Source organism: Cebidichthys violaceus, unplaced genomic scaffold (assembly GCF_023349555.1).
Source record: "Cebidichthys violaceus isolate CVI_PGR_0920_01 unplaced genomic scaffold, fCebVio1.0.p SCAF_41, whole genome shotgun sequence".
NCBI lineage: Eukaryota > Metazoa > Chordata > Actinopteri > Perciformes > Stichaeidae > Cebidichthys > Cebidichthys violaceus.
The window spans coordinates 832,753-852,896 of record NW_027176606.1 but is presented as its reverse complement, the minus strand read 5'-3'; the positions used below and the strand labels follow the sequence as shown (position 1 = coordinate 852,896).

The 20,144-nt window shown below is 37.8% G+C and overlaps 1 protein-coding gene and 4 non-coding genes across 6 annotated transcripts in view; 4 read left to right on the top strand and 1 right to left on the bottom strand.

Annotated features, from left to right (window-relative positions):
- Positions 1-307: 307 nt before the first annotated feature.
- The window catches only part of intu (inturned planar cell polarity protein), a 32,322-nt gene continuing 12,485 nt past the window's right edge, over positions 308-20,144 (bottom strand). Inside the window, exons 13-17 of one of the 2 annotated variants that reach the window (XM_068728128.1) lie at positions 19,461-19,892; positions 17,440-17,534; positions 17,155-17,344; positions 493-635; positions 308-419 (exon numbers count right to left, since the gene is read on the bottom strand). In XM_068728128.1, coding sequence (XP_068584229.1) covers positions 308-419; positions 493-635; positions 17,155-17,344; positions 17,440-17,534; positions 19,461-19,892 — 972 coding nt within the window. Of the gene's footprint in view, positions 636-17,154; positions 17,345-17,439; positions 17,535-19,460; positions 19,893-20,144 lie in introns of both variants that reach the window. The other variant, XM_068728127.1, reaches the window with a different exon arrangement.
- Positions 15,002-15,073, top strand: trnad-guc (transfer RNA aspartic acid (anticodon GUC)). Its single transcript has one exon. It is a non-coding gene; the product is annotated as a tRNA-Asp (tRNA).
- trnad-guc (transfer RNA aspartic acid (anticodon GUC)) lies at positions 15,993-16,064 on the top strand. The gene has a single exon. It is a non-coding gene; the product is annotated as a tRNA-Asp (tRNA).
- Positions 16,587-16,658, top strand: trnad-guc (transfer RNA aspartic acid (anticodon GUC)). The gene has a single exon. It is a non-coding gene; the product is annotated as a tRNA-Asp (tRNA).
- trnad-guc (transfer RNA aspartic acid (anticodon GUC)) lies at positions 16,923-16,994 on the top strand. Its single transcript has one exon. It is a non-coding gene; the product is annotated as a tRNA-Asp (tRNA).

The following is a 20,144-nucleotide window of genomic DNA, read 5'->3' as shown; positions in this document are numbered from 1 at the left end:
TGGAGAGACTCGTGCAACAGCGTAGTTTTAATTGGTTTAGCTTAGTGAACTTTACAGCCGCTAACTGCTCTAAGCAGAGGTTCACACCAACGTGTCTGAGGTATTCACAAACTGAGTGGCTTTCTATCTACACAAAGACTCTTGCACACATCTACGGTGAGCAATGAGGCCCAAAAAGCAGTTGCTTTAAATTCCCCACATTTCTTGTCGGGTTCTTTCAAGAAGCGCCTCAGTTTGATTTGTTTTTCCTGAGAGTGGAACAGAAGGAGAAACGTAATGTGAGAGTCCATTGTCACGGATGTAGTAGTCACAGGGCCAGGCCGAAGGAGAGTCTGAAGGCCATCTCTACTGGAACTTCTGCCACCGAGTCATGGAAACACACGTAGAACTCCTGAGGGACGGGCTCCAGCAACATCCGCCTGGGGAAAAACGAAGATTATCACATGAGGAAAAGGCTGGGACATAGTGAAAAGATAGTGAAAGCCGACGTACCCGATGACCCAGTACGTCATGGTGGGGGCAGGCTTCCTCTGGTCGGTCCAGTTCTCAGGTTTACACTGAAACAGGACGCCGTGTTCCTTCACGGGACCCAGACCCCAACCACCGCCCTGAGGCCGGTCTACAGCCCGACGGCCCTGCAGGAGAGAAAACGACACGATCATTCGATTCATTAAAAGCATCAATGTAGAGAAGGTTCTTTCTCCATGAATGAAGGAGAAGAGTCGAGGCTTCTGAAAGAGTGGCCGACCTCAGGAACATTTTGACTATACTTTTTTTTCCCCGACATGCTGTACAATGACTTTATTCGACATGCTATAACTTGGGTACATCCAAAATCTCTTAATTGCATCCCCGTTACCCATCTAAGTCAGTCTCACCAGGGATGAATGAAGAGACGTTAAGGAAAGTTCTCATCACTGCCAGAGTAGAGGTGTTTTCTCTCTGTAGCCTGTTACTCTTTAAAAATACTATACTATGTTCTGTGTCCTGTTTATAAACGCAGAATAGATTTCTACCGTCAGAATGCGTTTGTCTTACTCATGAATTATTTGCATCTGTATGTTTTAAAATTCTGATTGTGACGTCATTATTAAATAACCCAGAATATGATCATGGTTTTTCTTGAATACTGGCATTGATTTATTATCCATGTTTCGGGGGAAATTGAAATTATATAATTTATCAAACCCGACACTCATGAATTATCAGCCTCATGTGGCTGAATGAAATGTAAAAAGCTCTCTGACTTTACCTGTATCCATAATAAAAGTTATTGAGGAAATAAGAGATCATGAATAGAGAATCATTTCTAATAAAATAACGAAAAATGTCATAGTATTTTATGTCGAAAACAGTCATAGTATAGCATGTCGAAAAAAGTCAAAACACAGTCATAGTATATTATGTAGAAAACAGTCATAATATAGCCTGTCGAAAAAAGTGAAAAACGGTCATAGTATAGCATGTCGAAAAAATTGAAAAAAAGTCATAGTATATTATAATGAAAACAGTCATAGTATAGCCTGTTGAAAACAGTCATTGTATAGCCTGTTGAAAACAGTCATAGTATAGCATGTTGAAAAAATTGAAAAACGGTCATAATATAGCATGTCGAAAAAAGTAAAAAAAAAGTCATAGTATATTATGTCGAAAACAGTCATAGTATAGCCTGTCGAAAAAAGTCAAAAAACAGTCATAGTATATTATGTCGAAAACAGTCATAGTATAGCCTGTCGAAAAAAGTCAAAAAACAGTCATAGCATATTATGTTGAAAACAGTCATAGTATAGCCTGTCTAAAACAGTCGTAGTATAGCCTGTCGAAAAAAGTGAAAAACGGTCATAGTATAGCCTGTTGAAAAAAGTGAAAAACGGTCATAAGTATAGCATGTTGAAAAAATTTAAAAACGGTCATAGTATAGCATGTCGAAAAAAGTCAGAAAACAGTCATAGTATATTATGTCGAAAACAGTCGTAGTATAGCCTGTCGAAAAAAGTGAAAAACGGTCATAGTATAGCATGTCGAAAAAAGTCAAAAAAAGTCATAGTATATTATAATGAAAACAGTCATAGTATAGCCTGTTGAAAACAGTCATTGTATAGCCTGTTGAACACAGTCATAGTATAGCCTGTCGAAAAAAGTGAAAAACGGTCATAGTATAGCATGTTGAAATTTTTTTAAAAACGGTCATAGTATAGCATGTCGAAAAAAGTCAACAAACAGTCATAATATATTATGTCGAAAACAGTCATAGTATAGCCTGTTGAAAACAGTCATACTATGCCTGTCGAAAAAAGTGAAAAACGGTCATAGTATAGCATGTCGAAAAAAGTCAAAAAACAGTCATAGCATATTATGTTGAAAACAGTCATAGTATAGCCTGTCGAAAACAGTCATAGTATAGCCTGTCGAAAAAAGTGAAAAACGGTCATAGTATAGCATGTTGAAAAAATTTAAAAACGGTCATAGTATAGCATGTCGAAAAAAGTAAAAAAACAGTAATAGTATATTATGTCGAAAACAGTCATAGTATAGCCTGTTGAAAACAGTCATAGTATAGCCTGTCGAAAAAAGTGAAAAACGGTCATAGTATAGCATGTTGAAAAAATTGAAAAACGGTCATAGTATAGCATGTCCAAATAAGTCAAAAAACAGTCATAGCATATTATGTTGAAAACAGTCATAGTATAGCCTGTTGAAAAAGGTGAAAAACGGTCATAGTATATTATGTCGAAAACAGTCATAGTATAGCCTGTCTAAAACAGTCGTAGTATAGCCTGTCGAAAAAAGTGAAAAACGGTCATAGTATAGCATGTCGAAAAAAGTCAAAAAACAGTCATAGTATATTATGTCGAAAACAGTCATAGTATAGCCTGTTGAAAACAGTCATACTATGCCTGTCGAAAAAAGTGAAAAACGGTCATAGTATAGCATGTCGAAAAAAGTCAAAAAACAGTCATAGCATATTATGTTGAAAACAGTCATAGTATAGCCTGTCGAAAACAGTCATAGTATAGCCTGTCGAAAAAAGTGAAAAACGGTCATTGTATAGCATGTTGAAAAAAGTGAAAAACAGTCATAGTATAGCCTGTCGAAAAAATTGAAAAACGGTCATAGTATAGCATGTCCAAATAAGTCAAAAAACAGTCATAGCATATTATGTCGAAAACAGTCACAGTATAGCCTGTCTAAAACAATCATAGTATAGCCTGTCGAAAAAAGTGAAAAACGGTCATAGAATAGCATGTTGAAAAAATTGAAAAACTGTCATAGTATATTATGTCGAAAACAGTCATAGTATAGCCTGTCTAAAACAGTCGTAGTATAGCCTGTCGAAAAAAGTGAAAAACGGTCATAGCATGTCGAAAAAAGTGAAAAACGGTCATAGTATAGCCTGTTGAAAACAGTCATACTATGCCTGTCGAAAAAAGTGAAAAACGGTCATAGTATAGCATGTCGAAAAAAGTCAAAAAACAGTCATAGTATATTATGTCGAAAACAGTCATAGTATAGCCTGTTGAAAACAGTCATACTATGCCTGTCGAAAAAAGTGAAAAACGGTCATAGTATAGCATGTCGAAAAAAGTCAAAAAACAGTCATAGTATATTATGTCGAAAACAGTCATAGTATAGCCTGTTGAAAACAGTCATACTATGCCTGTCGAAAAAAGTGAAAAACGGTCATAGTATAGCATGTTGAAAAAATTGAAAAACTGTCATAGTATAGCATGTCGAAAAAAGTCAAAATAAGTCATAGTATATTATGTTGAAAACAGTCATAGTATATTATGTTGAAAACAGTCATAGTATAGCCTGTTGAAAACAGTCATAGTATAGCCTGTCGAAAAAACAGTCATAGTATAGCATGTTGAAAAAAGTGAAAAACGGTCATAGTATAGCATGTCAAAAAAAGTCAAAAAACAGTCATAGTATATTATGTCGAAAACAGTCTTAATATAGCCTGTCTAAAACAGTCATAGTATAGCCTGTCGAAAAAAGTGAAAAACGGTCATAGTATAGGATGTTGAAAAAAGTCAAAAAACAGTCATAGCATATTATGTTGAAAACAGTCATAGTATAGCCTGTCGAAAACAGTCATAGTATAGCCTGTCGAAAAAAGTGAAAAACGGTCATAGTATAGCATGTCGAAAAAAGTCAAAAAACAGTCATAGTATATTATGTCGAAAACAGTCATAGTATAGCCTGTTGAAAACAGTCATAGTATAGCCTGTCGAAAAAAAGTGAAAAAAGATCATAGTATAGCATGTCGAAAAAAGTCAAAAAACAGTCATAGTATATTATGTCGAAAACAGTCACAGTATAGCCTGTCTAAAACAGTCATAGTATAGCCTGTCGAAAAAATTGAAAAACGGTCATAGTATAGCATGTCCAAATAAGTCAAAAAACAGTCATAGCATATTATGTCGAAAACAGTCACAGTATAGCCTGTCTAAAACAATCATAGTATAGCCTGTCGAAAAAAGTGAAAAACGGTCATAGTATAGCATGTTGAAAAAATTGAAAAACTGTCATAGTATAGCATGTCGAAAAAAGTCAAAATAAGTCATAGTATATTATGTTGAAAACAGTCATAGTATATTATGTTGAAAACAGTCATAGTATAGCCTGTTGAAAACAGTCATAGTATAGCCTGTCGAAAAAACAGTCATAGTATAGCATGTTGAAAAAAGTGAAAAACGGTCATAGTATAGCATGTCAAAAAAAGTCAAAAAACAGTCATAGTATATTATGTCGAAAACAGTCTTAATATAGCCTGTCTAAAACAGTCATAGTATAGCCTGTCGAAAAAAGTGAAAAACGGTCATAGTATAGGATGTTGAAAAAATTGAAAAACGGTCATAGTATAGCATGTCGAAAAAAGTCAAAAAACAGTCATAGTATATTATGTCGAAAACAGTCACAGTATAGCCTGTCGAAAACAGTCATAGTATAGCATGTCGAAAAAATTGAAAAACGGTCATAGTATAGCATGTCGAAAAAAGTAAAAAAACAGTCAAAGTATATTATGTCAAAAACAGTCATAGTATAGCCTGTTGAAAACAGTCATACTATGCCTGTCAAAAAAGTGAAAAACGGTCATAGTATAGCATGTCGAAAAAATTGAAAAACGGTCATAGTATAGCATGTCGAAAAAAGTCAAAAAACAGTCATAGCATATTATGTTGAAAACAGTCATAGTATAGCCTGTTGAAAACAGTCATAGTATAGCCTGTCGAAAAAAGTGAAAAACGGTCATTGTATAGCATGTTGAAAAAAGTGAAAAACAGTCATAGTATAGCCTGTCGAAAAAATTGAAAAACGGTCATAGTATAGCATGTCCAAATAAGTCAAAAAACAGTCATAGCATATTATGTCGAAAACAGTCACAGTATAGCCTGTCTAAAACAATCATAGTATAGCCTGTCGAAAAAAGTGAAAAACGGTCATAGAATAGCATGTTGAAAAAATTGAAAAACTGTCATAGTATATTATGTCGAAAACAGTCATAGTATAGCCTGTCTAAAACAGTCGTAGTATAGCCTGTCGAAAAAAGTGAAAAACGGTCATAGCATGTCGAAAAAAGTGAAAAACGGTCATAGTATATTATGTCGAAAACAGTCATAGTATAGCCTGTTGAAAACAGTCATACTATGCCTGTCGAAAAAAGTGAAAAACGGTCATAGTATAGCATGTTGAAAAAAATTGAAAAACGGTCATAGTATAGCATGTCGAAAAAAGTCAAAAAACAGTCATAGTATATTATGTCGTAAACAGTCACAGTATAGCCTGTCTAAAACGGTCATAGTATAGCCTGTCGAAAAAATTGAAAAACGGTCATAGTATAGCATGTCCAAATAAGTCAAAAAACAGTCATAGCATATTATGTTGAAAACAGTCACAGTATAGCCTGTCGAAAACAGTCATAGTATAGCCTGTCGAAAAAAGTGAAAAACGGTCATAGTATAGCATGTTGAAAAAATTGAAAAACGGTCATAGTATAGCATGTCGAAAAAAGTCAAAAAACAGTCATAGCATATTATGTTGAAAACAGTCATAGTATAGCCTGTTGAAAACAATCATAGTATAGCCTGTCGAAAAAAGTGAAAAACGGTCATAGTATAGGATGTTGAAAAAATTGAAAAACTGTCATAGTATAGCATGTCGAAAAAAGTCAAAATAAGTCATAGTATATTATGTTGAAAACAGTCATAGTATATTATGTTGAAAACAGTCATAGTATAGCCTGTCGAAAAAACAGTCATAGTATAGCATGTTGAAAAAAGTGAAAAACGGTCATAGTATAGCATGTCAAAAAAAGTCAAAAAACAGTCATAGTATATTATGTCGAAAACAGTCTTAATATAGCCTGTCTAAAACAGTCATAGTATAGCCTGTCGAAAAAAGTGAAAAACTGTCATAGTATAGCATGTCGAAAAAAGTAAAAAAAAGTCATAGTATAATATGTTGAAAACAGTCATTGTATAGCCTGTTGAAAACAATCATAGTATAGCATGTCGAAAAAAGTCAAAAAACAGTCATAGCATATTATGTTGAAAACAGTCATAGTATAGCCTGTTGAAAAAGGTGAAAAACGGTCATAGTATATTATGTCGAAAACAGTCATAGTATAGCCTGTCTAAAACAGTCGTAGTATAGCCTGTCGAAAAAAGTGAAAAACGGTCATAGCATGTCGAAAAAATTGAAAAACGGTCATAGTATAGCATGTCGAAAAAAGTCAAAAAACAGTCATAGTATATTATGTCGAAAACAGTCATAGTATAGCCTGTTGAAAACAGTCATACTATGCCTGTCGAAAAAAGTGAAAAACGGTCATAGTATAGCATGTCGAAAAAAGTCAAAAAACAGTCATAGCATATTATGTTGAAAACAGTCATAGTATAGCCTGTCGAAAACAGTCATAGTATAGCCTGTCGAAAAAAGTGAAAAACGGTCATAGTATAGCATGTTGAAAAAATTTAAAAACGGTCAAAGTATATTATGTCGAAAACAGTCATAGTATAGCCTGTTGAAAACAGTCATACTATGCCTGTCGAAAAAAGTGAAAAACGGTCATAGTATAGCATGTCGAAAAAAGTCAAAAAAAGTCATAGTATATTATAATGAAAACAGTCATAGTATAGCATGTTGAAAACAGTCATTGTATAGCCTGTCGAAAAAAGTGAAAAACGGTCATAGTATAGCATGTTGAAAAAATGTAAAAACGGTCATAGTATAGCATGTCGAAAAAAGTAAAAAAACAGTCAGTTTATCATGTTGAAAACAGTCATCGTATTTTATGTCGAAAACAGTCATAGTATAGCCTGTCGAAAACAGTCATAGTATATTATGTTCGAAAACAGTCATAGTATAGCCTGTCGAAAACAGTCAGAGTATAGCCTGTCGAAAAAAGAAGAGTGGTTAGGAGTAGGAGGCAAGAAGTTGTGGGTTTGTGTGTTTTAAAGGTCTAATGACCAAACAAGAAGTCAAATACACCAAGAAACCTCTTAAGTGCGTTGGGTCGATTAGCTCAAGGTAATGGCCAACTGGCTAGAACCCTGAAGATTGCGTCTACGTTTTTTGAGGTCCATCATCTAATCACAAAGTCAAATACGTGCAATCGCAGACTCAAATACGACAAACAATAATTGAAGAAAGTGGTGTGGAATAGCTTAGGCGGATGGAGGAGGTGCCGAAGGGGTGCAACCTGAGACTGGCGTTTCAATTCTTATAAGGGGTGAAGGTTTTTAAGGATGGACGCGCAATCGCAGAGTCAAATACGACAAACAACTATAGAAGTGTGTGGTGTGGAATAGCTCAGGTGGATGGCAGAAGGGCTGCAACCTGACAGACTGGGGGTTCGATCCTTATAAGGAACGAAGGTTTTTAAGGATGGACGCGCAATCGCAGAGTCAAGTACGACAAACAACAATGGAAGTATGTGGTGTGGAATAGCTCAGGTGGAAAGCAGAAGTATTGCAATCTGAGAGACTGGGGGTTCGAACCTTATAAGGGGTGAAAGTTTTTAAGGATGGACGCGCAATCGCAGACTCAAGTACGACAAACAACAATAGATGCATCTGGTGTGGAATAGCTCAGGTGGATGACAGAAGGTCTGCAACCTGAGAGACTGGGGGTTCGATCCTTATAAGGGGCGACAGGTTTTGAGGATGGACGCGCAATCGCAGAGTCAAATGCGACAAACAACAATAGAAGTGTGTAGAGTCGAAGAGCTCAGGCGGATGGCGGAGTTATCGCAACCCGAGAGATTGTGATTTTGATCCTTGTAAAGGTTAACAGGCTATACTATGACTGTTTTCGACATAATATACTATGACTGTTTTTCAATTTTTTCGACATGCTACACTATGACCGTTTTTCACTTTTTTCAACAGGCTATACTATGACTGTTTTCGACATAATATACTATGACTGTTTTTTGACTTTTTTCGACATGCTATACTATGACCGTTTTTCACTTTTTTCGACAGGCTGTACTATGACTGTTATCGACAGGTTATTCTATGACTGTTTTTGACATAATATACTACGATTGTTTTTTTACTTTTTTCGACATGCTATACTATGACCGTTTTTAAAAAAATTTTTTTGACAAGCTATATAAAGACCGTTTTTCACTTTTTTTGACAGGCTATACTATGACTGTTATCGACAGACTATTCTATGACTGTTTTCGACATAATATACTATGACCGTTTTTCTGATTTTTCGACAGGCTATACTATTACCGTTTTTCACTTTTTTCGACAGTCTATACTATGACTGTTATCGATAGGCTATTCTATGACTGTTTTCGGCATAATATACTATGATCGTTTTTCACTTTTTCGACAGGCTATACTTTGACCGTTTTTAAATTTTTTCGACAAACTATACTATGACTGCTTTCGACAGGCTATACTATGACTGTTTTCGACATAATATACTATGACTGTTTTTTGACTCTTTTCGACACGCTATACTATGACCATTTTTTTTAAATTTTTTTGACATGCTATATAAAGACCATTTTTCACTTTTTTCGACAGGCTATACTATGACTGTTTTCGACATAATATACTATGATTGTTTTTTTTACTTTTTTCGACAGGCTATACTATGACCGTTTTTCAATTTTTTCGACAGGCTCTACTATGACTGTTATCGATAGGCTATTCTATGACTGTTTTCGGCATAATATACTATGATTGTTTTTGACTTTTTTCGACATGCTATACTATGATCGTTTTTCAATTTTTTCGACATGCTATACTATGACTGTTTTTCACTTTTTTCGACAGGCTATACTATGACTGTTATCGACAGGATATTTTATGACTGTTGTCGGCATAATATACTATGATTGTTTTTTGACTTTTTTCGACAAGCTCTCCTATGACCGTTTTTAAATTTTTTCGACATGCTATACTATGACCGTTTTTCACTTTTTTCGACAGGCTGTACTATGACTGTTATCGACAGGCTATTCTATGACTGTTTTCGACATAATATACTACGATTGTTTTTTTTACTTTTTTCGACATGCTATACTATGACCGTTTTTTTTTTTATTTTTTGACAAGCTATATAAAAACCGTTTTTCACTTTTTTCGACAGGCTATACTATGACTGTTTTCGACAGGCTATACTATGACTGTTTTCGACAGGCTAATCTATGACTGTTTTCGGCATAATATACTATGACCGTTTTTCAATTTTTTCGACAGGCTGTACTATGACTGTTATCGACAGACTATTCTATGACTGTTTTCGACATAATATACTATGATTGTTTTTTGACTTTTTTCGACATGCTATACTATGACTGTTTTTCTGATTTTTCGACAGGCTATACTATTACCGTTTTTCACTTTTTTCGACAGTCTATACTATGACTGTTATCGATAGGCTATTCTATGATTGTTTTCGGCATAATATACTATGATTGTTTTTTGACTTTTTTCGACAAGCTCTCCTATGAACGTTTTTAAATTTTTTCGACATGCTATACTATGACCGTTTTTCACTTTTTTCGACAGGCTGTACTATGACTGTTATCGACAGGCTATTCTATGACTGTTTTCGACATAATATACTACGATTGTTTTTTTTACTTTTTTCGACATGCTATACTATGACCGTTTTTTTTTTAATTTTTTGACAAGCTATATAAAAAACGTTTTTCACTTTTTTCGACAGGCTATACTATGACTGTTTTCGACATAATATACTCTGACTGTTTTTTTACTTTTTTCGACATGCTATACTATGATCGTTTTTCACTTTTTTCGACAGGCTATACTATGACTGTTTTCGACAGACTATACTATGACTGTTTTCGACATAATATACTATGATTGTTTTTGACTTTTTTCGACATGCTATACTATGACCGTTTTTTTTTAAACTTTATATACTATGACCGTTTTTCACTTTTTTCGACAGGCTATACTTTGACCGTTTTTAAATTTTTTCGACAAACTATACTATGACTGTTATCAACAGGCTATTCTATGACTGTTTTCGACATAATATACTATGACAATTTTTTGACTTTTTTGACATGCTATATTCTGATTTTTCGACAAGCTATACTATGACTGTTATCGACAGGCTATTCTATGACTGTTTTCGGCATAATATACTATGATTGTTTTTTGACTTTTTTCGACATGCTATACTATGACCGTTTTTAAATTTTTTTGATATGCTATACTATGACCGTTTTTCACTTTTTTCGACAGGCTTTACTATGACTGTTATCGACAGGCTATTCTATGACTGTTTTCGACATAATATACTACGATTGTTTTTTTACTTTTTTCGACATGCTATACTATGACCGTTTTTTTTTTAATTTTTTGACAAGCTATATAAAGACCGTTTTTCACTTTTTTCGACAGGCTATACTATGACTGTTTTTGACAGGCTATACTATGACTGTTTTCGACATAATATACTATGATTGTTTTTGACTTTTTTCGACATGCTATACTATGACCGTTTTTTTATTTTTTCGACATGCTATACTATGACCGTTTTTCAATTTTTTCGACAGGCTGTACTATGACTGTTATCGACAGACTATTCTATGACTGTTTTCGACATAATATACTATGATTGTTTTTTGACTTTTTTCGACATGCTATACTATGACCGTTTTTCAATTTTTTCGACAGGCTGTACTATGACTGTTATCGACAGGCTATTCTATGACTGTTTTCGACATAATATACTACGATTGTTTTTTTACTTTTTTTGACATGCTATACTATGACCGTTTATATAGCTTGTCAAAAAATTTTTTTTAAAAAGACCGTTTTTCACTTTTTTTGACAGGCTATACTATGACTGCTTTCGACAGGCTATACTATGACTGTTTTCGACATAATATACTATGATTGGTTTTTTTACTTTTTTCGACAGGCTATACTATGACCGTTTTTCAATTTTTTCGACAGGCTATTCTATGACTGTTTTCGACATAATATACTCTGACTGTTTTTTTACTTTTTTCGACATGCTATACTCTGATCGTTTTTCACTTTTTTCGACAGGCTATACTATGACTGTTTTCGACAGACTATACTATGACTGTTTTCGACATAATATACTATGATTGTTTTTGACTTTTTTCGACATGCTATACTATGACCGTTTTTTTTTAAACTTTATATACTATGACCGTTTTTCACTTTTTTCGACGGGCTATACTTTGACCGTTTTTAAATTTTTTCGACAAACTATACTATGACTGTTATCAACAGGCTATTCTATGACTGTTTTCGACATAATATACTATGACAATTTTTTGACTTTTTTGACATGCTATATTCTGATTTTTCGACAAGCTATACTATGACTGTTATCGACAGGCTATTCTATGACTGTTTTCGGCATAATATACTATGATTGTTTTTTGACTTTTTTCGACATGCTATACTATGACCGTTTTTCACTTTTTTCGACAGGCTGTACTATGACTGTTATCGACAGGCTATTCTATGACTGTTTTCGACATAATATACTACGATTGTTTTTTTACTTTTTTCGACATGCTATACTATGACCGTTTTTTTTTTAATTTTTTGACAAGCTATATCAAGACCGTTTTTTACTTTTTTTGACAGGCTATACTATGACTGCTTTCGACAGGCTATACTATGACTGTTTTCGACATAATATACTATGATTGTTTTTTGACTTTTTTCGACAAGCTCTCCTATGACCGTTTTTAAATTTTTTCGACATGCTATACTATGACCGTTTTTCACTTTTTTCGACAGGCTATACTATGACTGTTATCGACAGACTATTCTATGACTGTTTTCGACATAATATACTATGACCGTTTTTCTGATTTTTCGACAGGCTATACTATTACCGTTTTTCACTTTTTTCGACAGTCTATACTATGACTGTTATCGATAGGCTATTCTATGACTGTTTTCGGCATAATATACTATGATCGTTTTTCACTTTTTTCGACAGGCTATACTTTGACCGTTTTTAAATTTTTTCGACAAACTATACTATGACTGCTTTCGACAGGCTATACTATGACTGTTTTCGACATAATATACTATGACTGTTTTTTGACTCTTTTCGACACGCTATACTATGACCATTTTTTTTTTATTTTTTTGACATGCTATATAAAGACCGTTTTTCACTTTTTTCGACAGGCTATACTATGACTGTTTTCGACATAATATACTATGATTGTTTTTTTTACTTTTTTCGACAGGCTATACTATGACCGTTTTTCAATTTTTTCGACAGGCTCTACTATGACTGTTATCGACAGGCTATTCTATGACTGTTTTCGGCATAATATACTATGATTGTTTTTTGACTTTTTTCGACATGCTATACTATGACCGTTTTTTAATTTTTTTGACATGCTATACTATGACCGTTTTTCACTTTTTTCGACAGGCTGTACTATGACTGTTATCGACAGGCTATTCTATGACTGTTTTCGACATAATATACTCTGACTGTTTTTTTACTTTTTTCGACATGCTATACTCTGATCGTTTTTCACTTTTTTCGACAGGCTATACTATGACTGTTTTCGACAGACTATACTATGACTGTTTTCGACATAATATACTATGATTGTTTTTGACTTTTTTCGACATGCTATACTATGACCGTTTTTTTTTAAACTTTATATACTATGACCGTTTTTCACTTTTTTCGACGGGCTATACTTTGACCGTTTTTAAATTTTTTCGACAAACTATACTATGACTGTTATCAACAGGCTATTCTATGACTGTTTTCGACATAATATACTATGACAATTTTTTGACTTTTTTGACATGCTATATTCTGATTTTTCGACAAGCTATACTATGACTGTTATCGACAGGCTATTCTATGACTGTTTTCGGCATAATATACTATGATTGTTTTTTGACTTTTTTCGACATGCTATACTATGACCGTTTTTAAATTTTTTTGACATGCTATACTATGACCGTTTTTCACTTTTTTCGACAGGCTGTACTATGACTGTTATCGACAGGCTATTCTATGACTGTTTTCGACATAATATACTACGATTGTTTTTTTACTTTTTTCGACATGCTATACTATGACCGTTTTTTTTTTAATTTTTTGACAAGCTATATCAAGACCGTTTTTTACTTTTTTTGACAGGCTATACTATGACTGCTTTCGACAGGCTATACTATGACTGTTTTCGACATAATATACTATGATTGTTTTTTGACTTTTTTCGACAAGCTCTCCTATGACCGTTTTTAAATTTTTTCGACATGCTATACTATGACCGTTTTTCACTTTTTTCGACAGGCTATACTATGACTGTTATCGACAGACTATTCTATGACTGTTTTCGACATAATATACTATGACCGTTTTTCTGATTTTTCGACAGGCTATACTATTACCGTTTTTCACTTTTTTCGACAGTCTATACTATGACTGTTATCGATAGGCTATTCTATGACTGTTTTCGGCATAATATACTATGATCGTTTTTCACTTTTTTCGACAGGCTATACTTTGACCGTTTTTAAATTTTTTCGACAAACTATACTATGACTGTTTTCGACATAATATACTATGACTGTTTTTTGACTCTTTTCGACACGCTATACTATGACCATTTTTTTTTTATTTTTTTGACATGCTATATAAAGACCGTTTTTCACTTTTTTCGACAGGCTATACTATGACTGTTTTCGACATAATATACTATGATTGTTTTTTTTACTTTTTTCGACAGGCTATACTATGACCGTTTTTCAATTTTTTCGACAGGCTCTACTATGACTGTTATCGACAGGCTATTCTATGACTGTTTTCGGCATAATATACTATGATTGTTTTTTGACTTTTTTCGACATGCTATACTATGACCGTTTTTTAATTTTTTTGACATGCTATACTATGACCGTTTTTTAATTTTTTCGACAAACTATACTATGACTGTTATCAACAGGCTATTCTATAACTGTTTTCGACATAATATACTATGACCATTTTTTGACTTTTTTGACAAGCTATACTATGACTGTTATCGACAGGCTATTCTATGACTGTTTTCGGCATAATATACTATGATTGTTTTTTGAGTTTTTTCAACATGCTATACTATGACCGTTTTTAAAATTTTTTGACATGCTATACTATGACCGTTTTTCACTTTTTTCGACAGGCTGTACTATGACTGTTATCGACAGACTATTCTATGACTGTTTTCGACATAATATACTATGATTGTTTTTGACTTTTTTCGACATGCTATACTATGACCGTTTTTCACTTTTTTTCGACAGGCTATACTATGACTGTTATTGACAGGCTATTCTATGACTGTTTTCGACATAATATACTATGATTGTTTTTTGACTTTTTTCGACATGCTATACTATGACTGTTTTTCACTTTAATATAATACTTTAGCATGTATGTCAATGTCTTATGTTGTCCATATAAAAGACATGGTTCCGGTCATGGTCTTAACCCTTCCTCGTTAGTATAGTGGACAGTATCTCCGCCTGTCACGCGGAAGACCGGGGTTCGATTCCCCGACGGGGAGTATTTATTGCCCGAGGACACACTGAGGCCGCTATTCTTGAGCACATTAGCATTTCTCATTGTTGCAGAAGTAAAGCTTAAACCACAAGACAAAAGAAGTACGAAGTCAAACCTCATCTTTATGTCGATGATTAATATTTTTGTAAAGTATGTACAGTTGTAGACCGGCTGCAGCAGAACAACATCAGCGGGGTCTAAAAAAACTACAAAAAGCCCAACCAACAGCCTACGGGGGACCACAAGTGGGTGAATGACCTGAACCTATTCTTTATCAGATTCAATCAGTCATCCACCCCTCCCCCATCCAGTCCTCCCTGTTGCTGCAACCTCCACTGTCTGCACCCCCTTCCCCACAGTACTCTGCTCCCCTCCACATTCCTCATACACTACACTCCATTGACCAGCACCCCCCCCTCCAACAACCTATGGCACACAGCTCCCAACCCCCAACTTGTCCCTCACAACTGAGTAGTAAAACTAAAACTACAAGACGTAGGAAATTCTAATTCGTTCACGCTTGAGTCTAAGTGGACCTTTGTGCTAAATTTGCAAAAATTTCCCTCATGGCGAGATCCGACTTTCTACATGACAATTGGGTTACGTTCTTAGGGACGAATGGACATATAGACAACACTGAAACATTAAAACAAACAAAAAAAGCTAATTTGAAAAAGTGAGTTTTAAATGTGATTTATCAGGAAATTCAGATGCTGCCCTGATGTCCTCAGGTAAATCATTCCAAAGCCCAGGGACGGTGACAGAAAAGCCTCTGTTTGCAACCTCTGGATTTAAAGGGAACATTTGAGGATCTCAGGGAGATTAACATTAATACATATTGTTAGATGTAGTCCTAATGCTTGTATGACATTGTCCTATGTTGTCCTTTCAAAAAACATGTCTGTCCCACTTCATAGCGTCCCTCCTCGTTAGTATAGTGGACAGTATCTCCGCCTGTCACGCGGAAGACCGGGGTTCGATTCCCCGACGGGGAGAATTTATTGCCCGAGGACCTACTGACGTTGTTATTCTTGAGCACATTAGCATTTCTCATGGGTGCAGAAGTAAAGCTAAAACCACAAGACAAAAGAAGTACAAAGTCGAACCTTAACTTCATGTCGATGATTAATGTGTTTGTAGGGTATGTTAGGGATTTACAAGGGGCCCAACCAACAGAATGGGATAGCCGTTCTTAGAGACAGGGGACATATAGACACTGAAACAACAGCCTACAGGGGACCAAAAGTGGGTGAATGACCTGAACCTATTCTTTATCAGATTCAATCAGTCATCCACCCCTCCACCCATCCAGTCCTCCCTGTTGCTGCAACCTCCATTGTCTGCACCCCCTGTAGATTGCCCCCCCCCCCCCTTCCCCACAACACTTGGCTCCTCTCCACAATCCTCATTCACTACACTCCATGACCAGCGTCCGTCCCCCCCTCCAACAACCTACAGCACACAGGCCCCCACCCCCCCCAACCCAAAAATATGACTGTCCCTGTAGAAAGTGTCCTTCCTCGTTAGTATAGTGGACAGTATCTCCGCCTGTCACGCGGAAGACCGGGGTTCGATTCCCCGACGGGGAGTATTTATTGCCCGAGGAGACACTGACGCGGTTATTCTTGAGCACATTACACTTTTGGACTTCAAACACAACTCTGCTAACTGCCACCTGCAAAAGTTCTCTGACGACTCTGCAATCGTTTCTCATTTCCACCGGTGATTACAGGGAGATTAACATGAATACATATTGTTAGATGTAGTCCTAATGCTTGTTTGGCATTGTCCTATATTTGTCCTTATTCTATTGTCCTTTCAAAAAATATGACTGTCCCTGTAAACAGTGTCCTTCCTCGTTAGTATAGTGGACAGTATCTCCGCCTGTCACGCGGAAGACCGGGGTTCGATTCCCCGACGGGGAGTATTTATTGCTCGAGGAGCATTCATAAATAATTGATAGTTGTAACACACGTCTCCTTTACTATCTCAAACCGTTAACCACGATTAGTGTTAACTGTGTCGTTAGGCGAGATAAGGGATGAGGTTGAGACTATATTCATTTACGAGTAAACTCTGACTCACCCTGGCTGGCAGGCTCTGCTGGAATGCGGCCCGTATGGAGAGGCAGCAGTGGTGGAAGTTGCGGATGAGCTGTGGGTGGATGGAGCCGCTGAGCTGAGCCACCTCTCTGTGAGTCGGAGCGATGAAGATCCCCTGAACTGTTTCCATTAAGACATAGTGGAACAAGGTGTTCTCTGCACCTGAAGTCAGTCTGTCATAATAGGAAAATGTGGGTTTTTAGTTCTAGCCAACATTAATTATATATGCAGTTAGGATGAAAGAAAATTATTATTTCCCATCACCCACTTGATGGTGTTGTACATCTCCTCTGTCTCCCTTTCATTCAGGGTCTTCTTTAGGGTGCCTAGGTAGAATGGGTTTGGGTGCTTCATTCTGGGAATCTGATGTCGAAGCGTGCAAAAAGCATAAGACAAAACATGACAACACCATCTATCCGCTTACCCGGAGCCGGGTCAGCTGGCTTTGCAGCAACGCTTTCTTGCTCCTCCTGGGAAACCCTGAGGCGTTCCCAGGCCAGACGAGATATGTAATCTCTCCAGTGTGTTCTGGGTCTACCCCGGAGCCTCTTACCAGTTGGACAAGCCTGGAAAACTTCAAAAAGGGATACGTCCAGGAGGCATCGTGATCAGATGCCCGAACCACCTCAGCACTACCAACCCGGAGGGTGCAATTCACCATTTTCCGGCAGAGAACCATGGCCTCAGACTTGGAGGTACTGATTTTCATCCCGACCGCTTCACACTGGGCTGCAAACCGTCCCAGTGCGTGCTGAATGTCACGTTCTGAAGGAGCCAATAGAACCACATCATCTGCAAAAAGCAGGGATGCAATTCTGAGGTCCCCAAAACGGACAGTGTCCTCCCCACAAGGGACAGCCCTGGTAGAGGCCAGCTCGCACTGGAAACGTGCTTGACTTTGTGCCAAGTATCTGGACACAGCTCTCACTTTGGTCATACCGTATGGTTCGTAGCAACGACCCAGGTACCTCGTATTCCCGCAGTACCCCCGAGAGGACTCCCAGAGGGACACGGTCGTAGGCCTTCTCCAAGTCCACAAAACACATGTAGACTGGACGGGCAAACTCCCATGACCCCTCCAACAGACCTGCAAGGATAAAGAGCTGGTCCACTGTTCTACGGCCAGGACAGAATCCGGGTTCGCAGTTCTCGTCCCCTGCTGAACACAGCCTGAGACAAGCCCTGTTTTCCCTTTCTGAATCGTCTAACGCTTTGCCAGACAACCGAAAGTCCTTCTCCATGGTCTCCCCGAACTCCTCCCACACCCGGGTTTTTGCCTTGGCAACCGCCACAGCTGCAGCTCTTCTGGCTAACCGGTACCTGTCTGCTGTTTCCAGAGACCCTTGGAGCCAGCCAAGCCTCAAAGGCCTCCTTCTTCAACTTGACAGCCTCCTTCACCTCTGGTGTCTACCAGAGGGTCCTCAGGTTGCCGCCATGACAGGCACCGATTACCTTGTGACCACAGCTTCTAGCAATGGAGGCTCTGAACATGGCCCACTCGGAATCCACGTCCACAGCCTCCCCCGGGATGCAGGAGAAATTCTTCCGAAGGTGGGAGTTGAAGATCTCGCGGACAGGGGCCTCAGCCAGACATTCCCAGTTCACCTTGACCACACGCTTGGGTTTCCAGGTCTGTCCGGCAGCCTCCCCTGCCATCTGATCCAACTCACCACCAGGTGATCAGTTGACAGCTCTACTCCTCTCTTCACCCGAGCGTCCAAGACATACGGCCACAGATATCTGATGATATGACCACAAAGTCGATCATAGATCTTTGGCCGAGGGTGGTCTGGTACCAAGTACACTTATGAACCGCCCTATGCTCAAACATGGTGTTTGTTATGGCCAATCCATGACTAGCACAGAGAGTCCAACAACAAAAGCACCACTTGGGTTTAGATCAGGCAGGCTGTTCCTCCCAATCACCCCCCTCCAGGTTTCTCCATTGATACCCACACGAGCGTTGAAGTCCCCCAGCAAAACTATCGAGTCCCCACTCTGCGCCCTTTCCAGAACGCAAAGCAGAGACTCCAAAAAGGCCGGGTACTCCAAACTGTTGTTCGGTGCATAGGCACAAACAACAGTCAGAGGCCTATCCTCAGCAACTCACATAAAGGCAACCCTCTCGTTCCCCGGGGAAAAACTCCAACACAGCAGCGCTCAGCCGGAGGCTCGTGAGTATCCCCACACCTTCTTAAGTTTTCTAGATAACCTGCTAACTAACCGTTTAACAAAGAAAAGAACCAAATAGGACCAAATATTAGAATTGATAAAAGACTACAAGTGTACCTTGAAGAGACCTCCGCTGCCTCCACTCCCATCCGACCCTCCAGATCCCAGCGAGTCCCGACGCCCCCCCAGCTTCCTCCCTGAGTCTGGGGTGGAATGTGGACTGAGGCCTGGAGCCATTGATGAAACAAACCCTGACCCAGCATCCATCTGTCCCTCACTCCCACTGTCAGACAGGCTCCTCTGGGGGCTGGACCTCCGGGCCTTCTCCCCAAACAGGCTACGGCCTCTGGACCCGGAGGAGGAGCCTTTGACAGCCCCTGCTAGCTTGCTGAAGACGGGGGAGGAAGAGGCCAGGCTGTCCAGGCGGTCGCGGGCCGTGGCAGCAGGGAGGAACCAGTCGGCGCAGGACAGGCAGGGAGCAGGCGGAGCATTGAGACGCTCCTCAATACCTGCTTCCAACACCTCCAGTTGCAGCAAGGTGGCCTTCACCTGGATTCAGGGTGCAAGAGAGAGTACCTTTATATTGTGGCGATCAACAGATTGTGATTTTCTTCTATAAGGAGAGGTTGTTATTTGGCACATTGACCTTCCTTGTTATTATGGTGGGCAGTATTTCCGTTGATTGAGCAGAAGACTAGGGTTCGATTCCCCGACAGGGAGAATTCATTGCACTTTACCATTAATAAATATTGTTTGATGTAGTCTTAATGCTTGTACGTCATTGTCCTATGTTGTCCATAT